Source organism: Hyperolius riggenbachi, chromosome 4, assembly GCF_040937935.1.
Source record: "Hyperolius riggenbachi isolate aHypRig1 chromosome 4, aHypRig1.pri, whole genome shotgun sequence".
Lineage (NCBI taxonomy): Eukaryota > Metazoa > Chordata > Amphibia > Anura > Hyperoliidae > Hyperolius > Hyperolius riggenbachi.
This window is the reverse complement of record NC_090649.1, coordinates 196,044,960-196,065,538: the sequence shown is the minus strand read 5'-3', so window position 1 is coordinate 196,065,538 and position 20,579 is coordinate 196,044,960. Positions and strand designations below refer to the sequence as shown.

Genomic DNA, 20,579 nt, shown 5'->3' with positions numbered 1-20,579 from the left:
CACGCCAATCAGACAGCCTGGCCGGTGTGGCCCGTCCTCTCGCAGGAGTCCCGCCCCCATCAAGCCGCTGGTAGCCGCCCAGTACGGGGCAACCAATCACCGCACAGCCAGGAACCTTCCAGACCAGTCAGGGGACGTCACTCACACTAGTAGCCCCTCCCTGCTTCCATTGCAGGCGCTCTTGCTGGTAAGCAGAGCGGTGACATCAGGTGGGCCGGTCGCTGGATGATGTGTCGGAGGTGGGGTCAGGGGTGGAGCTGTTATGCAAATTACGTGATGCCATCATCTAGGGCGGGGTCGGGGTGGAGCCGTTATGCAAATTACGTGATGACGTCATCTAGCGACTTCTAGGACAGCCAATAGCTACTTTCCTTACTGGCGAGTTGGCAACACTGAACCCCATTCTCACACAGAACCCCCCCCCCCCCCCCCTTGCTCAACTAATAGCACCCCCTGGAGGGAATGACCCCCCCCCCCCCCTTGTTGCTCAAGTATAATTAGAGTTTATAAAACACATTTTCAGAAGAAAATTACATATATTTACGTAGATCTGTACATCTGTCCTGAAAGAGGGACAAATGATGGAGAAAGAGGGACTGGGTTCCCAAAGAGGGACTGTCCCTTCAAAAGAGGGACAGTTGGGAGCTAGTATTTATGGAGCTAGTATTTATGTAGTAGCTCATCGGTAAAGAGCCTGTTTTCACGGACCCTTTGATTTTCTTACAGTGCAGAGTGACAGGAGAAACAAATCACTTATAGACTGTCAGTAAGTGTACTGATAATTCGGTAACACTGGATGCGGAGCAGCAGAGCTGCAGCCAGGCAGGGAAGTGAAAACACAACCAGCCTCCAGCACTGGAAGAGTTACACCTTGGCCTACCGTGACTGTGTGATGTCATGCAATTGTTTGGCCAGCCCAGCCCAGAATGTATTTTGTCCTGTCTGTCTTGCCATACAAGCCGAGCGCAGGCTTTCCCGATGACACACGCAGCAGTATTATTCCTCCCCTAGCCAGTAATGTGTTGGATGGGAGCCTAGCGATCGTGTCACTCTCAGGGATCCCCCGGCCGCCAATGACAGCTCGCTCCCAGTCCAGCCGTGTCCCCCTCTTCTCCATATTGACACTGCGACCATGACCGAGATCAGCATCGACAGCTCCAACCTACCTGGAGTGAAAGAAGGTAAATGCCTGGCTGCTGCCCCTCCTCCCCCGCCCAGCTGGTCAATGTGTAACCTGCCTTGTATGTGATCTGTCCTGTCCAAGCAGAGGTGGTGTTATAATGATGTGACCCTCAGAATAATGTGCTGCCAGGCCTCCTGATCTAAGCAGTGACCCACATCAGCCTCCTCTTATACCTCCTAGCTAAAAGCCTTGTCCTGGGCATGCAAACACCTGTGATCTGCTTACTGCACATTGTAAACAGCCATTACATGGGGAGTCAGTGCACCGTCTGTCTGTTTACAATACACTGGAATAATAATTGTTTTTATAAGTAACATATGCTTGATCTTCCTTGTGATGTCCAGATAACTTAGCCATGTGCTACTCCTACACTAAATGGCATGCAAATGGTCAGTATCTCCCTAAACGGAGACTGCTTGGGCAATGGCAACTGACTTAATTACCCTGACCAGACGTCCCGCTTTATCTGGGACACGTCCCAGGTTCATGGTCCCCTGTCCCAAACTGCAATGTGTCCCAGGTTATGTCCCACTTTTGTCCATCAGGTGTCCCAGCTGTGAGACTCTGTGGCTATATGAGGTAATGCTTGCCTCATTTACCATTTGTGGAGTCAAAGGAATCGTTTTCTGCTGCATTTCATTTGTTGGAGGTAATGGCTATTGCATTTCATGTGTCAGAGGTAACAGTTGCTGCAGTTATTTGATGGTCATAGAGACTGCATTTGCTACTTTGGGGTTGTTGTTGCAGCATTTGGCATTTTGGGGGCTCATGATTATTAAATGGTATGCCAATACTGTAGCATCAGCAGCTTCTGCAGATTTCGCTCCATCTAATCTCGCCATAGTTATAGTTTAATGTCCTACAATTTTATTATTTTGTATTTATATAGCACTGGCATCTAAGGCAGCACTTTACAGAGAATGTAGTCATATTCTTGGCAGAGCTCACAATCTAATCCCGGCCACAGTCAAAGTCTAATGTCCCGCCATATCATTATTATGTATTTATGTAGCACTTGCATCTTCTGCAGCACTTTACAGAGTACATAGTCATATCATGGACTGACATCCATGATGCAAATCTCCCATTTCACTACATCATTGTGGGAACACTGCTTTCTTATGTGTTTGGGGAACATTGCCTAATTACCTTTAGGGTCACATTGCCTATCTGTGTTTTGGGAGAAACTCTGGCCCACTGCCTCAGAGTTACATTACAGTTCGCTCCGCTCACACCATGTCATGGACACGCCCATTTTCCCACCGTGGTCACCACGTGACCACCATTTTTTTGGCGCACCCCCAGTTTGAGCCAAGAAAAATCTGGTCACTGTACTTTAACATGCTTGTCTTCAGCAGAAATCTATTAGGCAAGCGTCATACTTGTTAGAAATGCTGCACAATTTGTGATTCTTTGAAAAATGCTGTTGTTGCATATGTGATGTATGTATTTTGTAAAGCGCTAACCTATTCCATGGTGCTATACAGCAGAAACAAATGGGGTATGTGATAATACAGAATTGGAAGACATAGTAATTTCATTGACAAATGCAACATAATGAACAAATGTATAGCAAATTCCAAGACCCATAAGAGAGCCCTGTCTCTGTGAGCTTACAATCTAAATGGCGTTGCCATTTTTGTACATTCGTATGTGATTTGCAATTGCGACTTTGTCTGCATTTAAAATTTGGTTGGCAGGTCTGTGCACTTTCATTTGCAAAGTGTGAATCTTGTTTCAATGCAAGTCAATGAGAATGCAGAAAACTCATAAGAAAAAATGCATAGAATTTTTGGAGATAATGAAATGCATCTTTCATGTAAATTACCTTTATTTGTATGTGCAGAAAAATCCCCCCCTTCTCATTACCTCCCCATTATATGATCAATAAAAATTCTACCTTTCCCTGTGAAGATTTCTTCAGAATTTACTTGACTGAGGTTAGTACAGGGTTTTAAAAGGGGTACATACCAATAAAATGTTGAGGAACATCTAGTAATTGATGAAAAACATTGCTTAGGCACGCACCAGACATAAGTATAGAACTAGATCTTTATTTGTTGAATTGTTTACAAAAATATTTGCTTTACTCAGGAACTTCAAGTGAAAGTCTAGTCATAGGTTTTTAGTTTAGTTCTGGTTAGAAGGGTTAAACATCTATCAGGTGTTTTATTTCTGTCTGTGTCCTTGATGGATAGAGTCCTTCTTTTATCCTTTCCCTGACCCTATACTGGTTATGGCCCAGTTCACACTGCAATGCAAACACATTGGATGCAGACACGGCTTGGTAAGTGCATTTGCTCAGGTTGAGCTGGCATCCACATCTTAACATACGTTCTGTTTTGCATCTGCTGGGTTTGTGGCATCATCTGTCCACTGTACCATCTACCACTCACCCTGAAACTGATCAGAGCTTGCTAGAGGCATGGGGTTCCCTGCTGGATTGTAAAAAATCAACTGTAGTCCTACCTGGCAACAGGGAGGAGATTCTCTTTGGTTCACCAAGAGAACTGTTCAGCCACAATCAGCCCTGGTAATTGCTTCAGTCAATCTGGGTCGTCTTTGCATGCGCGGGAGCTCTGCGCATGCACAGAAGACCCAGACTGGACCCGAATAAACCAGTTACCGGGGCTGATTGCTGCTGAATGGCAGACCGCGGGAGGACGGTGAGGCACTCAGACTTGCTTATGGGGCTACGAGGAAGCTCTGAGTAAGTATTGAATCTTTATATTTCAGGAACTCTGGTACAATTATTAAACACATCCTATTAGGATGCCTTCACCATCCCCCCTTATTATTTGCACTGGACTGGGAAAAATGGGACTTGAGGATTGAATACACAGTCAGCTGCTGTCACTGTCAACTATAAGGGTCCTTTCATACTGGATAATGTAAGATCACAACTGTGGTGAAAAGCCGCATCTAATGTTAGGAAGTGCAATGTGACACATACAGTACGTTGAAAGTCATGTTGCAGTACTCTGCCCTACCATTGCTTGTTGCAGTCGCCATTAAAGTCAATGAGATATGACCTGCTACTGCCTGTGGGGACGACAAAAGTGCTCTGTGCACTGCGGAAGTAACGCACAAGCTGAAGCGTGTTACCCTTCGGTAACCCTGGAAGTGCAGCGGAAGCCATGTTTATTTTATTCTTCGACTAAAGTGCGATTGTTCTAAATCACACCTGCATCAATGAAAAGGATTCTCACTGCCACTGTAAGCGCGCACAATGTAAAGTAAATGCACATCATGCTGTGTGCTACTCCTGATGGAACCCAAAGTAAATGTAAGGCCTGGTGCACACCAGAGGAGTTTTTCTGAGTGTTTTGAGTTTTTCAATCTGCTGCTAATGTTATCCTATGTGTCTGTGCACACTGGAGCAATGAGGTTTTGTAAAAAACCCATTAGCATTACATTGGGAAGAGCTTTTGAAACATCTAAAAGCTTTTCCCAATGTAATGCTATGGGTTTTTTTTACAAAACCTCATTGCTCCAGTGTGCACAGACACATAGGATAACATTAGCAGCAGATTTAAAAACTCAAAACGCTCAGAAAAACTCCTCTGGTGTGCACCAGGCCTAACATAGAATTATACTACATTGTGCTCGGATGTGATTAGACGCAGTGTTAAAGGACATAAGTGCAACAGACAACTGGTGCGCATCGCTTGGAAATTTTCCATGTTTCCTTATGAGTCAGATTGCATCGATGCGTTATAACTGAAAGCCTTTTTTTTTACAATGCACTGCCAACAGCTTATTTGTCTGTATTGTGCAACTGAAAGTGCAGAACAGATCAGTAAAATCGCTTCAGTTGTTAGTTGCTAGTATAAATCCTAATTTAGACTAATAAGTCTTAGCAGTGAAGTCTGTGGGAGTGGGATGCAGCTCAGTAAACCATAAATGTGTGTGAGTGAGTCATCCTGGCTCATGTCGGGCTATGCAGAGCTCAGCCAGAAATGGAAGAAGCTGTATCTCTGTACCTGTAGCCATAAGGTACCTTTATCGCAGGTGAAATGGCAATGGGCCAGACCAAATATTTCAGATTAAGAACACTGAACTGGAAGATGAGCCTGTACTGGGGTTGTCTGCTTATACAGTGGTTTGCAAAAGTATTCGGCCCCCTTGAAGTTTTCCACAGTTTGTCACATTACAGTCACAAACGTGAATCAATTTTATTGGAATTCCACGTGAAAGACTAATACAAAGTGGTGTACATGTGAGAAGTGGAACGAAAATCCTACATGATTCCAAACACTTTTTACAAATCAATAACTGCAAAGTGGGGTGTGTGTAATTATTCGGCCCCCTGAGTCAATACTTTGTAGAACCACATTTTGCTGCAATTACAGCTGCCAGTATTTTTTAGGGTATGTGTCTACCAGCTTTGCCCCTCGTTTTTCCATCCGCAAAGCGAGGGGTTTATACCCCCCAAATCCCCTGTGCAACAACCTTTCTTAGTCGTGGATTTTGCTGCCCATGGAGGCAGAGCTTTGAGCTGCAGCTCTGCCTCAATGCGTTTCAATCTGCCTGCGGATCTCCGCCTCTCTCCGCTTCTCTGTGAAGGAAGAGTGAGAGGGGCGGGGAGAGGCAGCGATCAGCAGGGATTGACGCGCTAAGAGGTAGAGCTACAGCCCTAGGCTCTGCCTCAATCAAGAAGCTGTCCCCGCAGTTTGCACAGGGAATTTGGGTGGTTTAAACCCCTTCGTTATGCCGCAGGGATGCGGCATTTTAGCACTAGCTATAGTGCTTAACTTTAATAAGTTAAAAGCATTGATTTTATCTTGCTTCAGAGTCTCTTTAACCACTTCCGGATTCTCGGTGCGTATATGTACGCCCCTGAATCCTGAAGTGTATTCCATGGAAACGGCCGCTCCATATGAGCGGCCGTTCCATGTCAGTTCACGGAGGGTGTCTCCGTGAACACCCTGCGAGCCGATCGGCGGCTCGCAGGGTAAATGTAAACACACGGGGAAGATCTTCCCCGGTGTTTACATGTATACGGCGCTGCTGTGCAGCAGCGCCGTAGAGGAGATCGGCGATCCCCGGCCTCTGATTGGCCGGGGATCGCCGGCATCTGATAGGCTAAAGCCTATCCCATCAGGCGCAGGACAGAAATCCGTCCTGCGCCGCTCACAGGGGGAGGGAGAGGGAGGGAAGGGGAAGGAGGCCAGGAAGCGCTGCGGAGGGGGGCTTTGAAGGCCCCCCCCCGCAAGCGCAAGCAGCCGGCGGCGATCAGACCCCCCCCCCAGCAGGACATCCCCCCCTAGTGGGGAAAAAAGGGGGGAAGTCTGATCGGCCTGGCTGCAACCTGATCTGTGCTGTGGGCTGGAGAGCCCACGCAGCACAGATCAGCACAAAATAACGTAGTACAGAAGTGGTTAAACAGAAACTGAGTCTTGTGCACAGTTACTTAACAGGCACCAGTGTTTGGTGTTTGTTTGCATTTCAGCTGTTAAATCCTACATCCTCTTAGTTCCTGCCGATCTAAGCCACACTCATTCTAGAAAGGACTTTCACACCTAGAGGACTAAGGTTGCATTCTGTGTTTTGACCTAACCTCCAGGTATCAAATTCCAGTCCTCAAAGGCCATATTTATGCCAGTGTTTAGGATGGCATGAGAAATGTGTTCTACTTGATGAACCACAGCTTTCCAGATTTAGTCCTATCAATTAATTTGAGCTGTGCCAAAAATGTGTGAGGTCCTTAGCCCTTGAGGACTGGAGTTTGACATGTTTGACCTAACCCATATGCTTTCAAATGCTGTGACCAGTCCTCAGATGTTAGAGGTAGAAGCAAGAGTCTGGTGGCCTTCACATGATCTGCCCTGCCGATTCAATATACCTACAATAAAGCCTTGCACATGCGCTAGAGTATTCTCTTGTAGGCCGGTTTTACACTTAGTTGTGGTGATCCGCCCCCTTGCATCACACTGCAATGCCAGATCGATTCATATGTGGCTGTGGCAGAGTGCGGACACAGGGTCATATGCATAGCACCGCCTCCCCGCATGCCCTTCACCACCTCTTAACAAGTGACATACTTCCTGCTGGCCAGGAAGTACGTCACTGGAATTCCCGGCTTCCACGTCGTATTTGTGTTCCGCATAGGTGCACCGCCGCTACCAACACATTTTTAAAATTTCTGCATTGACTTCCATCAATTTTTCTCGCAAAGGTAACGGGCTGTTTACTTTGCGGCAGGTCAGCAGCAAATCAGCGTCTGGCGCAATGTGGATAGTGTATACACTTTCTTTGCTGTTACATTTCCCTGCTTGCAGAAAGGGTAACGCAACACAAAAAAGCGTCAGTGTAAAAGAGGCCTCAAGGTGGCCAGTCAGGGCTGTCTCTGCTGAGAATCTAGCATGTGTATGGTGGCTCCGATGCAGGGCTGTGGGGTTGGTACAAAAATCCTTCAATTCAGACTACTCAGCTTATGATTTCACCGACTCCAACTCTTCTAATTTGCATACAACGGTCTCTTTTTGATTGTAAGTATGGAACATTTAAAGGCATTTCATTGGCTGCCAAAGCTTAGGAATTTTAAAGCTATAAATTAAGATGGCATCTGCTTTCAGGAACAAAAAGCTCTTGGCCAGGAAGCTGACCCTCTACCCTGTCAGCCATCCCGGCCCATCATTGCCAATGTATGAAGGGAAGAGGTGGAAAGAAATGTGTATATAGTTATAGAGTCCAACCAGACTTTCGAAGAAGAATGTTAAGGTTTATAGGACTCCCTTTTAAGATTTCTCCCAGCACTCTTAATGATGAACACCGCATGCACCAGCAAAATTAATATAAAGTATAATAGCTAACAGTTCACTCCTGCTTCATGGTATCAAATAGCCAAACTTTATAGGAGGGAAGCGGAATGGAATATAAATCATACAGCTTTTAAAGTGAACCCAAGGTGAGAGGGATGTGGAGGCTGCTATATTTATTTCCTTTTAAACAATACCAGTTGCCTGGCAGTCCTCCTGATCTTGTGTCTATAATACTTTTAGCCATAGACCCCTGAACAAGCATGCAGCAGATTGGGTACGCTGACTCAGGTTTTATTGAATTGGCCATATACTTGTTCCAGGGTTTTGACTCAGACACTACTTATGCCAGATCAGCAGGACAGCCAGACAACTGGTATTGTTTGCAAGGAAATAAATATGGCAGCCTCCATATCCCTCTCACCTCGGGTTCCCTTTAACAGCATTGCCAAAATTTGCATAAATATGCATCAATGCAAATCTCTCATTGACCTTCCTACTAGTGACACAATTGCAAATCATGCTTTATTCTTACAGCAGACATGTTATTTATATATGATTCCTGTGTATACGCCTGATATACAGTTATATCAGGCTGATATACAGTTTTATCTGACTTTAAAAATATGGTGCCTGCTTGATTGCAGTTTATTTTATTTTGTTGACTAAGCACTGCTATTACTGTATAGTTTAAATTTATTAGCAGTCTGTGCATTTTTCCTGTCTCGGACTCCAGGTACCCAAAAATTGCTTTCCATTGTTCCATTACCCTTTAGCTCATCTATATTTTTATTTCATTTTTTTTTATTTTTTTTATAATCGGTTGTGATGGATAGGATGTTCAGATTGGTTCGTTGATGGTGAAATTATTTATTTATTACGACGTATTATATCCCATCACATTTTTATCTGTTCACTTGGGTGATTCTTCACTAAGAATCCTATCATTAGTGGCCACCTTTAGGATAGTAATTTTTCCAAGCACGTAACACAGAGAAGTACATAGGATTGTGTGAAATGCAGTTTGTTTGTCTTTCACTTCAGTGAAAAGGGTTCAGATCCCCTTTAAGTGCAGCACATGGCTTTGATATGCATGTAACTTTACAGCTCTCGTTGCCAGGGTAAATTTTTTTTTTTTTTTTTTTTTTTTTTTTTAATTTTATTTACTTTGTGTTGCTAGTTCGGCAGATGTCACTTGTTTGTGATGTTAGAAGCAAAGAAAAAACATTTTATGCACAGGACCTTGTGAGCCTAGAGCCTGCTTCTTGTCATGTATCCCATTCTTCACAGCTTGTCCCTCCATCGCTCACTTCTCCAGCTGTTCCTTTATTTTAGGCTTCCTTGCAGGAGAACAATGAAGATCATTTTGAAGTTCCACATGTCCTTGTCCGGGAAGTAATGCCAGGTCTCAGACATGTAGTCAGTGAAGTAATAACAGAAGCAGGAGAGCTCACATTGTTGTGTTAGACTAAGAAATCACTTTGTGTGTAGTCTGGATTTATTTTCTGTTCTCTTCTACAGGTCAAAAAGTCCTATGAGCTCCTTAAAGTGTACCAGAGACGAGATCATTAAAAGATTTACTACCTGGGGCTTCCTTTAGCCCCATAAGCACCGCCGTGTCCCACGCCATCCTCCCGAGTGCCTCTATTCTTCTGCAAGTGGTCCCGGTAACTGGCTCAGTCGTGCCAGTCTGTCTTGCACATGAGTGCCTTCTGTGCATGCGTAGAAGAACCCAAATGGTGTGGCTGAGCCAGTTACCAGGACTGCTAGCAGAAGAACGAAGGCACTCGGGAGGACGGCGTTGGACGTGGCCGGGCTTATGGGGCTGGAGGAAGCCCGGGTAAGTATAAAATCTCTTAACCCCGAATCAGGCTGAGGCTGGAAATCCGCAGCTCAGAGCAGTAACCCCAAGCTGAATCCATAGGAGGTGAGTCATGTGCAGGGCTCCCACAGATCTATCTAGCAGTATAATTTTTAGGGTCTAAAAGCATGGGAAACCATTGCACTGCCTTCAGACATGAAAAATATGGAAACAATCATTTCGCCAGGGAGGTTAATGATCTCATCTCTGGTTTACTTTGTGTTTCATGATGGCTTTATTGTACTTTATTATTCTGTTTTGTTGGCTGTTTTCAGAGTTTAACTTGTCTGATCCCCAATCTGTGTTTCCTTTTGTATCCGGAGTCCTGATAAAGAATACTAATACCTCACTTGTAGCTTAATTTTTATGAGCCCTTCTTGCTGCATTCCTTTTAAGCCCAAGTGAACCCACACTTTTATAAGGTAAATTCTCTAAATTAAAACCATAGATAGATATAATTTTTTTTTTTTTTTTTTGCGCCACTGTCAATCTTGTCCGCAGCAGTACGCTGTGGACAATATGGAATTGACAGAGGCACAGGCGTAGTAGAGGAGGTCGGCCTTTGCACCGGCGGGGACCCCGGCCAGCAGCTATGAGCGGAGGTGCTGCATGGGACATGTTCTCTTCAAGGGGCTGGAGGAAGCCCCTGGTAAGTATATCATGGGGCAGACAAAGTTGCTTGATGTTTCCTTTAAGAATCAATACATTGTATTAATTCTGTTCCAGGTCAAAGAGTTCACCTCCTGAGTGTCATCGCGGGCACTTAAAAAAAAAAAAAAAAAACCGCTTGCAGTGTGATCAAGCCCTCAAAGTCGGCGGTATTTACAGATGCAGTGAAAAGGTTGAAACTCGCAAATAATTGGCACATTTGTTTTTTAGCTGCACAATTCACTGTCCACTTTATCCATATTCAGCTTTATAAACAAGAGTGGCAGCATCTTGCGTCCATCACTCCGGTGGCTCAACCTGTTGAAACTCACAGCCACTTTTTATATGTAGCAAATCTCTGTGGTTAGTGGAACCCCAGGATCATCTAACGAGAAAGACCGGAAGCCTAATGGGCTAGTATAGCTGGAAAATAGTGTACTTGTAATGAACAATAAATATACTCAGGATGATGGGATGCAAAGCCTTCCAACCGTTGTCGCAGCCTGTGGTATAAATAACCATCCTCACTTGGTTTTCCAGGTCTGTTAAACAAAAGCTGATTGGTCGCGCTCCTTAGTCCTTTCTCACATTTTGCGGTGTATAGGAGCCTACCGCCACACATTACACTGCACCATTACGTACATTTAGTATGCGCCAACAAAGAAACCAAAGTTACTCCGCCTCCAGCACATTTTACCCCTCAGTCATGTGCACACTGCCAGATGGTAAATACATCTACCGACTATCCCCATCTGTGCATATACATGGCACTGCTATTGCAGAAAACAATTAAAAATGTTAGCATTGTCGTTCACTTGCATTGTTCCCCAGTACCATGCGCATCACGCGGTAACACACTGCAGACTTTGCTCCAACCAGACCACTTCCGATGCATCTCAACTGACGCGATGACAAAAAGGGTGCTTTCTTTGGTCTCTGGCTTCTCAGTTATTTGATTGGAGCTAGTGTAATTTTAATCTGTCAGCTGAATTCTGAGTTAGTATGTAAACACAGGAGGTTAACCTTTTCTGTACTCCCACGATGCCAGGAAGTAACCACTCTGCAGGATCTCAGCAGGAAGTAGAAATACTGCAGATTTATTGTAGGATTTGTATTGGCTGTAACAAGAAATGTCTATTCTTTAAAGGTGGTTATGCCAATGCTTCTCTTTTAGAGCAGAGAGGAAGTTCTGAGTTCATGTCCGCTTTAATGAGGAAAGCTTCTTTAGTGAATTGATACTTAAAATACCAATCGATGTGTGGTGGTAAGTTCTCACTTGCCTTATCGCTAGCATGATCTTGTGGCCATTGTCCGTAATTGTAACATGATTTTTTTTCCCCCTCAGCATTGCTGATAATGGCACAGGCAGCTAGCTGTCTTTCACTGTACAGAGACAAGAAAAGTCCATCTCTTGCATCATTTTGACTGCTGGTTGTCTAGAAGTTTATTTATTATTTATTGTATTTATAAAGCGCCAACATATTACGCAGCGCTGAACATTAATTTAGGTTACAGACAATATTTAGGGGTGACATACAGCAATATGACAATACAGGAATAATAGAAAACCAGATCACACGGCACAGTATGAGTGCCAGGTAATGCTTAGTCATTGGATTGAGCATGTAGATTAGGCAAGTTAGGTTCACTCAGATGCATAGCATAGGTTCACAGTAATGGAGGTGCATGATCAGGTAGGACACAAAAGGAGGAGGACCCTGCCCAAAGGCTTACAATCTAGAGGGAGAGGTAAGGACACGAACGGTAGGGGACCAGAGTTCAGCTGTAGGTTTAGAGCACTTGTGAGGGGTAGTAGGCCAGAGTGAAAAGGTGAGTTTTGAGGGCTTTCTTGAGGATGTTGAAGGAGGGAAGTTCCCCAGCCCTGAATAAATTTGAATGTCCTGTGTATAATATATATATATATATATATATATATATATATATATATATATATATATATATATATATATATATATATATATATATATATATATATATATATATATATATATATATATATATATATATATATATATATATATATATATATATATATATATAGTGAACCTGTGTTCCAACCTCAAGTGATGTCCTCCTGTTACATCAGGTCTACGATGAGCTCTTCGTGGTCTGTCATTTTACTTATCTGATGACCACATTACGTGTGAAGCTAAGCGTCAGCTGCATTGCCGGGGTTTGTTTTACCATTAGCTAAAAGGTTATTTGATATTCTTGTGAAGCAAAAGTAAACCAGTCTACATCAGTCCGTTTTCAAATGTTCTATAAATACCCTCCCCTAATACATTGATACACACTCTCACTTTTTAAGTGGGGCTAAAGGGGAACTTACAGTGGTGCTTATAAGTTTGTAAGCCCTTTATAATGTTCTATAATATATGAATATGACCTAAACCCTCACATCGTATATCAGTTCACTACTAGACTTAACCCTTAGACTATTATTATTATTATTAAAAAAATGTAAAAGCTACTTTCCTGTGAAAGCCATTTTTGAATACTGATCCTTAAGTTAAACTTTAACTCCATGCCTCATGGATGTCTAAAGGCATGGAGTTAAAGTTTTTAGCCTAAAGACCAATATTCAAAAACAAAAGTCCACAGCATATGTGGACAAACTTTTGGAGATGTATAGGCGGCAGTCTAAGGGTTAAGCCTTGTAAACACACAGAATTAAGCTTTGCAGTGAATCTAGCATGTGTACAGCAACCACTAAGGCTTTGTTCACAAGCGCCTCCCGCCGCTTACCTGCGCACTATGATTTTGCATGACTTGGACGTCACTTCCTGGCGCCAGTCAGGAAGTGAACTCTTTGACACGGAAAATAATTAAATACATTGTATTGTATTCTTAAAAGCGCAACGCAATCGCTGCACAAAGTGATTTTGTGAGAGTTATGCATTTTTCCTATACCTTCCATTGTAGCAAAAACTTTCTAAAAACGGTACATGCAGCGCTTTGCTGAAAGGAAAGCAGACGAAACGTGCCGATATGAACTATCCCATAAGGATTCATTGCACTAGTGATTTAAGGACGTTTTTCAAAATCACCAGCGCTCAAAAAAAAAAAAACGCAAAATGCCCTAGGTGTGTACGGGCCCTTAATACAGCACTTTTCACCTAGTTCTGCTAGGAGAAAAGGTGAATTGAATAAGAACCCTTGAGTATTTTTCATATACTGAAGCTCTACTGGTTTCATCTAGCCTTGGAAGTTGGCACTGTCTTTTATCGTGCTTTAGCTGGGTTTTTGTTCTTTAGTGCTTTAGATTAACTCTCTGCCATTATTTCAACTACCGTATATTCCGGCGTATGATGACTGGGCGTAAAAGACGATCCCCCAACTGTTCCAGATAAAATACAGAGTTTGGGATATACTCGCCGTATAAGACTACCCCTCTTCCAATGCACACCAAATTAAAAACAAAAAACAAATCTCATACTGGTGCTATGTATGAACAGATACTGGTGCTGTACTGTATGTGGTACCCAATATATAACAGTATATAGGCGATTGACTGGTTGGATTGATCAACTCTCCCTGTCTACCTGTTTATCAGAGCGGTATGGAAGAATAGATCGCGCTGTGCCCATAAAGCGACTTTCACCCTTCTGGCCCACCCTTGTATACGATTTACTTACTTCTCTGCCTCTCAGATCTCGCACATGTGCACCTTGTGCAGCTTCACTACAGTCTTCAGCAGCGAGATCTAAGAGTCCATTACAGGATACAATACAATACAATAATACAATACAATAACATTTGTAAAGCGCTTTTCTCCCATAGGACTCAAAGCGCATAGCTGTGTCTCAGATTAATACAGGGTTTCAGGCTGGGTTGTGTTACAGAGGAGATAGTCAGATGTTCATGAACGCCAGACTGAAAAGGTAGGTTTTCAGTTTAGACTTAAATGTTTCCAGGGATGGGGCTGTCCTGATTGGGTGTGGCAGGGAGTTCCAAAGTGTAGGGGCAGCATGACAAAAGGCTCTGTCTCCAAAGGTTTTGAGGTGGACTCTGGGGGTGACCAAGGTGTTACCTCCTTTTGATCTAAGATTGTGGGGGGTGTGATGTAGTTGCAACAAGTCCTTCAGGTATCCAGGGCCCAGATTGTGCAAGGATTTGAATGTCAGTAAGCCAATCTTAAACAGAATTCTCCATTTTATCGGTAGCCAGTGGAGTGAGCTCAGGGTTGGTGTTATGTGTAAGGATAAGGCGTATCACCCGGCATCAATAACACCCGGCGTATAAGACGACCCCTGACTTTCCAGAAGATTTCAAGGGTTAAAAAGTAGTCTTATACGCCAGAATATACAGTACTGCAATGTGGGCAGGTCGTTATTAGTGATGTTGGGGCCACTTTTGGCACTACCTCACTTAAAGCTCTTCCTCATGTTTGCTGCACCTTGCACTGCTACTTAGTAGTACTGTATATATGCAGCATATGTATATCCCTAGTATATGCTGACACCCCCTCCCACCCTCCCCCCAACTTTTGACCATGAAAAATAACTAATAATGTGTGACCTGTGGATAAGCCGATCCACCCCTCAACCAATGTGATGCCTGCTGAGTTCTGTGCAGTGTGCACATACAGTGGAGGAAATAATTATTTGACCCCTCACTGATTTTGTAAGTTTGTCCAATGACAAAGAAATGAAAAGTCTCAGAACAGTATCATTTCAATGGTAGGTTTATTTTAACAGTGGCAGATAGCACATCAAATGGAAAATCGAAAAAATAACCTTTAAATAAAAGATAGCAACTGATTTGCATTTCATTGAGTGAAATAAGTTTTTGAACCCCTACCAACCATTAAGAGTTCTGGCTCCCACAGAGTGGTTAGACACTTCTACTAAATTAGTCACCCTCATTAAGGACACCTGTCTTAACTAGTCACCGGTATAAAAGACACCTGTCCACAGAATCAATCAATCAAGCAGACTCCAAACTCTCCAACATGGGAAAGACCAAAGAGCTGTCCAAGGATGTCAGAGACAAAATTGTAGACCTGCACAAGGCTGGAATGGGCTACAAAACCATTAGCAAGAAGCTGGGAGAGAAGGTGACAACTGTTGGTGCGATTGTTCGAAAATGGAAGGAGCACAAAATGACCATCAATCGACCTCGCTCTGGGGCTCCACGCAAGATCTCACCTCGTGGGGTGTCAATGGTTCTGAGAAAGGTGAAAAAGCATCCTAGAACTACACGGGAGGAGTTAGTGAATGACCTCAAATTAGCAGGGACCACAGTCACCAAGAAAACCATTGGAAACACATTACACCGCAATGGATTAAAATCCTGCAGGGCTCGCAAGGTCCCCCTGCTCAAGAAGGCACATGTGCAGGCCTGTCTGAAGTTTGCCAATGAACACCTGAATGATTCTGTGAGTGACTGGGAGAAGGTGCTGTGGTCTGATGAGACCAAAATAGAGCTCTTTGGCATTAACTCAACTCGCTGTGTTTGGAGGAAAAAAAATGCTGCCTATGAACCCCAAAACACTGTCCCCACCGTCAAGCATGGGGGTGGAAACATTTTGCTTTGGGGGTGTTTTTCTGCTAAGGGCACAGGACAACTTAATCGCATTAACGGGAAAATGGACGGAGCCATGTATCGTGAAATCCTGAACGACAACCTCCTTCCCTCTGCCAGGAAACTGAAAATGGGTCGTGGATGGGTGTTCCAGCACGACAATGACCCAAAACATACAGCAAAGGCAACAAAGGAGTGGCTCAAGAAGAAGCACATTAAGGTCATGGAGTGGCCTAGTCAGTCTCCGGACCTTAATCCAATAGAAAACCTATGGAGGGAGCTCAAGCTCAGAGTTGCACAGAGACAGCCTCGAAACCTTAGGGATTTAGAGATGATCTGCAAAGAGGAGTGGACCAACATTCCTCCTAAAATGTGTGCAAACTTGGTCATCAATTACAAGAAATGTTTGACCTCTGTGCTTGCAAACAAGGGGTTTTCCGCTAAGTATTAAGTCTTATTGTTAGAGGGTTCAAAAACGTATTTCACTCAATGAAATGCAAATCAGTTGCTATCTTTTATTTAAGGTTATTTTTTTCGATTTTCCTTTTGATGTGCTATCTGCCACTGTTAAAATAAACCTACCATTGAAATGATTTGTTCTGAGACTTTTCATTTCTTTGTCATTGGACAAACTTACAAAATCAGTGAGGGGTCAAATAATTCCTCCACTGTAGCTACCTCTCCTCGTAGGCCATCTTCCCGTCTCCCTTGCAGCTTGCTACAGGTTTCAGTGTCTTCTGTTTTGTGGGCAGCCATCTTCTCATCTCCCTTGCAGCTTTGTACTTGCCGCTAGTGGCTGAGTCTGGAACTGCGAGGGAAACCGGGCGTGGCTCCCCAGGACGAAAAGAAAGTGAAACCTGAATAACTAGTAAGGAGAGCTGCATGGGAGACGCTTCTAGGAATGAGTAGAGGCAACTCTATTCCCCCACATGACTTGCATATTCTCTTTCTTTCTTTTTCTCTTTCTCTCTCTCTCTTTTTTTTCTTTCTCTAACGGAGCTGGAAGAAGAGGGGAAGAACGGAGGGTGCCTGGAGGATACAGAGGGACGTCGCCAACTACGAGGGGCTGGAGGAAGCCCCAGGTAAGTTCATTATGGATTATTTTTTTTATTTTTTTTCCCCCTTTGGTCCTGCTCAGTCTTTTTTTTTAATTCAGAATGCATTTGTTGTAGTAGAAATGCTATTTGTACCACATATGGGTACCATTTTCCATGCACTGCAATAATCCATATAATACAAAATTAAATAATGCATGACTTCTAAAAAATACTGCATGAGGAAAACCCTTTGTGAATTGTCATAAAGTAGTTTGATAATTTACCAAACTATTACATGTGTAAAAATCTTATTGAATACTGTACTCCAAAGGAAATACATTTTTTTTAACAAACAGGTCTTGGTGAATTGAAGCCTATGCATACAGCAATTAAAGCAGTAAGCTATAGCAACTTGTCCCATTAATTAAAGGACCACTAGCGTGAAAAATTGTAAGATTTAAAATACATTTGTACACATACACTAAGATGTAAAATGAGCTATAAATTACCTTTTCTCCTATGTTGCTGTCGCTTACAGTAGGAAGTAGAAATCTGACACAGCAACAGGTTTTGGACTAGTCTATTACTTTATTGGGGAATCTTAGCAAGACCTTTGTTCTTTATAAAGCACAGGTGTCGAACTCCAAGCCTGGAGGGCCAGATCCATGCCAGTGTTTAGGATGGACTGAGAAATGGAGAAATACAGGTATGTTCTACCTGATGGACCACATTTTTCCTGATTCAGACCCATCCATTCATTTGAGCTGTGCCAAAAAACGTGTGAGGACCTCTGCCCTCGAAGGACCGGTTTGACATCCCGGTTATAAAGTCACTCCCTGAAAAGGATTTATACAAACATGCTGGCCAGCCTCCCTGCTCACTGCATGCTACACTTGGCAGTTGGACTAAGCAACCGCCAGTCACTCAGTACTTTTGAAAATAAAGAATGTTTGTATGTGTTTACATGTATTTTAAACTTTACGATTTTTGCTATGGTGATTATTTAAATTGGAACAGAAGGAATGTCTGCTATAGATTGTAATGTTCTACCTTTTAAAGTTGCTTTTATTTTTCTAATTCCACATCCAAAGAGACAGCACTCAAATGGCACTAAGGGCCCTCTTCCACTCGTAGACGTTATTACAGTCGCGCTGCGATTGCACAAGCTGCATTTTTCCACTTGCCTCCATCACGGCGTGCAGCCGTCGAGAACAGATCTCCGTTGTGGCGAGAATCATGCAGACCAGCAGTTGCGATTCAGGAGTAAACAAATTGCGGCCCAGCCTAGAGATTATCGTCCAAAGGAATCTGGTGACATCTATCACGTGTGTACGCACTTTTAGCAAACCCCATCAGGTCCCTGTATTTGCATAGGTTTCAGTGATCGGCTGGAGCTCAGCTGATTTTTGGAAATGCTTGTTTTATGTTTTGCGGTATGGACAAAAGCATTAGTGTGAAACAGCGGACTTTAGCCACTTTACAGCTTATCATGTCCTGTCTTGAATATATGTTTTAAAAGCTTTATTACAATAAAATTTGTACTATGGGAAACAGTGCAGAGATATTGTGGTCCACATTTATTTCTATTGCATGAAATAAAATGGGCAATTTAAGTGATTTCAGATATTTTAGTTTTTTCTACTGTTGTGAAAAAAAATCTTTGTTTGGAAAGAAGGATTTGTTGATGGATTGTGACAAGAAAAAAAGAAAGCATTTTCTCCATAGAACTTGTTTTGTTGTATTTTATTGCCTAGCTTGTCAGACCGGAATATTAAAATGACACAAGCAAAAAAAATATGACATTGCGTTATTCTCTAATATTTGCAGTTTAGACTCTACACTCAGCATTCTAAATTATTTCACAGAGCAGGCTAGTGAACTTTTGAACTTTACTCTGCATAAAAAACAAAATACAGTAACAAACTTAAAATAAGCTTCAGAAGACAGAGCGCTCTGCAACTTTGAAATGTGGAGCTCAGATAAGCTCTTTTGCATAGATTACTGGAGTTTAACTCTTTCTGAACCGGACACAATCTTATCTCTCTGCTAATGTTTTATTACTTATCAGTACTACACATACAAATCATTAAGGTAGCTATACACTGGTCGATTTACCATCAGACTCGACCAACAGATAGATCCCTCTCTGATCGAATCTGATCAGAGAGGGATCGTATGCCTACCTTTACTACAAACAGATTGTGAACCGATTTCAGCCTGAAACCGTTCAGTCTGTTGTGGTGGTGGTGGTGCTGCTGCCGCCGCTCCCCCCCCCCCCCCCCCCCCCCCCCCCCCCCGCATACATTACCTGCTCCGCCGGCGCGAGTCCTCCCTGTCACCGCTGCTCTGTCTGCGCTCCGGTCTCCAGGTCCGGCATGCTTTGCTTCTTCCTGCCTAGCAGGAAGTTTAAACAGTAGAGCGCCCTCTACTGTTTAAACTTCCTGCCGGGCAGGAGGAACTGAAGCATGCCGGAGACAAGCGCGGACACGGAGCAGCGGTGACCGGGGGTAGTCGCGCCGACGTAGCAGGTAATGTATGCGGCTCTATTGCGACGGTCGTCGGGCAATCGAACGCCGCTAGCGACACGCTCCCTACCCACGGGTGATCGACGGTACTTTTCTGCACGGAGCGATCGACGGGATCGGACGAAATGGATCGAAATTCGGCGTGTAGCGCGAACGATTGGCAGCAGATTCGAACCCAGTGATCTAATCTGCTGTCGAAACTGCGGCAAATCGGGCCAGTGTATGGCCAGCTTTACAGTGTATCAAGTTTATTTTCACTTCAGATTCCCTTTAAAGAGGAACTGTAACATAAAAAGATCCCCTGGGGGGTACTCACCTCGGGTGGGGGAAGCCTCCGGATCCTAATGAGGCTTCCCACGCCGTCCTCCATCCGTCAGGGGTCTCGCTGCAGCCCTCCGTGGAGTCCGGGCAGCGGTGACGTCATTATTTACCTTCCTGGCTCCTGCGCAGGCGCTCTGACGGCTGTCGGCTCCGAACTACACGGAAATACCCGATCGCCGTCGGGTCCGCTCTACTGCGCAGGCGCAAGTTTCCTGCGCCTGCGCAGTAGAGCGGACCCGAATGAGATCGGGTATTTCCGTGTAGTTCGGAATGGAAAGCCGCCACAGCGCCCCCGCTGGAGCCAGCAAAGGTAAATATTGAAATGACAGTCGGCACAGTCGCCGGCTGTTCGGAGGGCTGCGGAGAGACCCCCGTGGGACAGAGGACGGCGTGGGAAGCCTCATTAGGATCCGGAGGCTTCCTCCACCCGAGGTGAGTACCCCCCAGGGGATCTTTTTAATGTTAGAGTCTCTTTAAGCATTCCATAGAAGAGTTGTGTGTGGGTTTTTTTTTTTTTTTTTTTTTTCCCTTGTGGTACCATAATTGCTCATCTTGAATTCCTTGTGGTACCATAGTTGCTCATCTTGAATTCCCTTTACAGAGAAGCAAAGTATTGTGACATAACTACAACCTAGCTAAAAAAAAACCTTTTGTTTTGTGCATACAGTATAAGGTTATCTTGTGGAGAACAAAGTAACA

General features: G+C 43.8%; 1 protein-coding gene across 4 annotated transcripts in view; it reads left to right on the top strand.

Annotated features, from left to right (window-relative positions):
- Positions 1-965: 965 nt before the first annotated feature.
- CCDC50 (coiled-coil domain containing 50) overlaps positions 966-20,579 on the top strand; it is a 162,544-nt gene continuing 142,930 nt past the window's right edge. For all 4 annotated transcript variants that reach the window (XR_011031406.1, XM_068281188.1, XM_068281189.1 and 1 more), the window contains exon 1: positions 966-1,181. Coding sequence is in view for 3 of the 4 variants with exons in the window: in XM_068281188.1 (XP_068137289.1) it covers positions 1,133-1,181 (49 nt within the window). In the remaining variant the exon portion in view is untranslated. The remainder of the gene's footprint in view (positions 1,182-20,579) is intronic.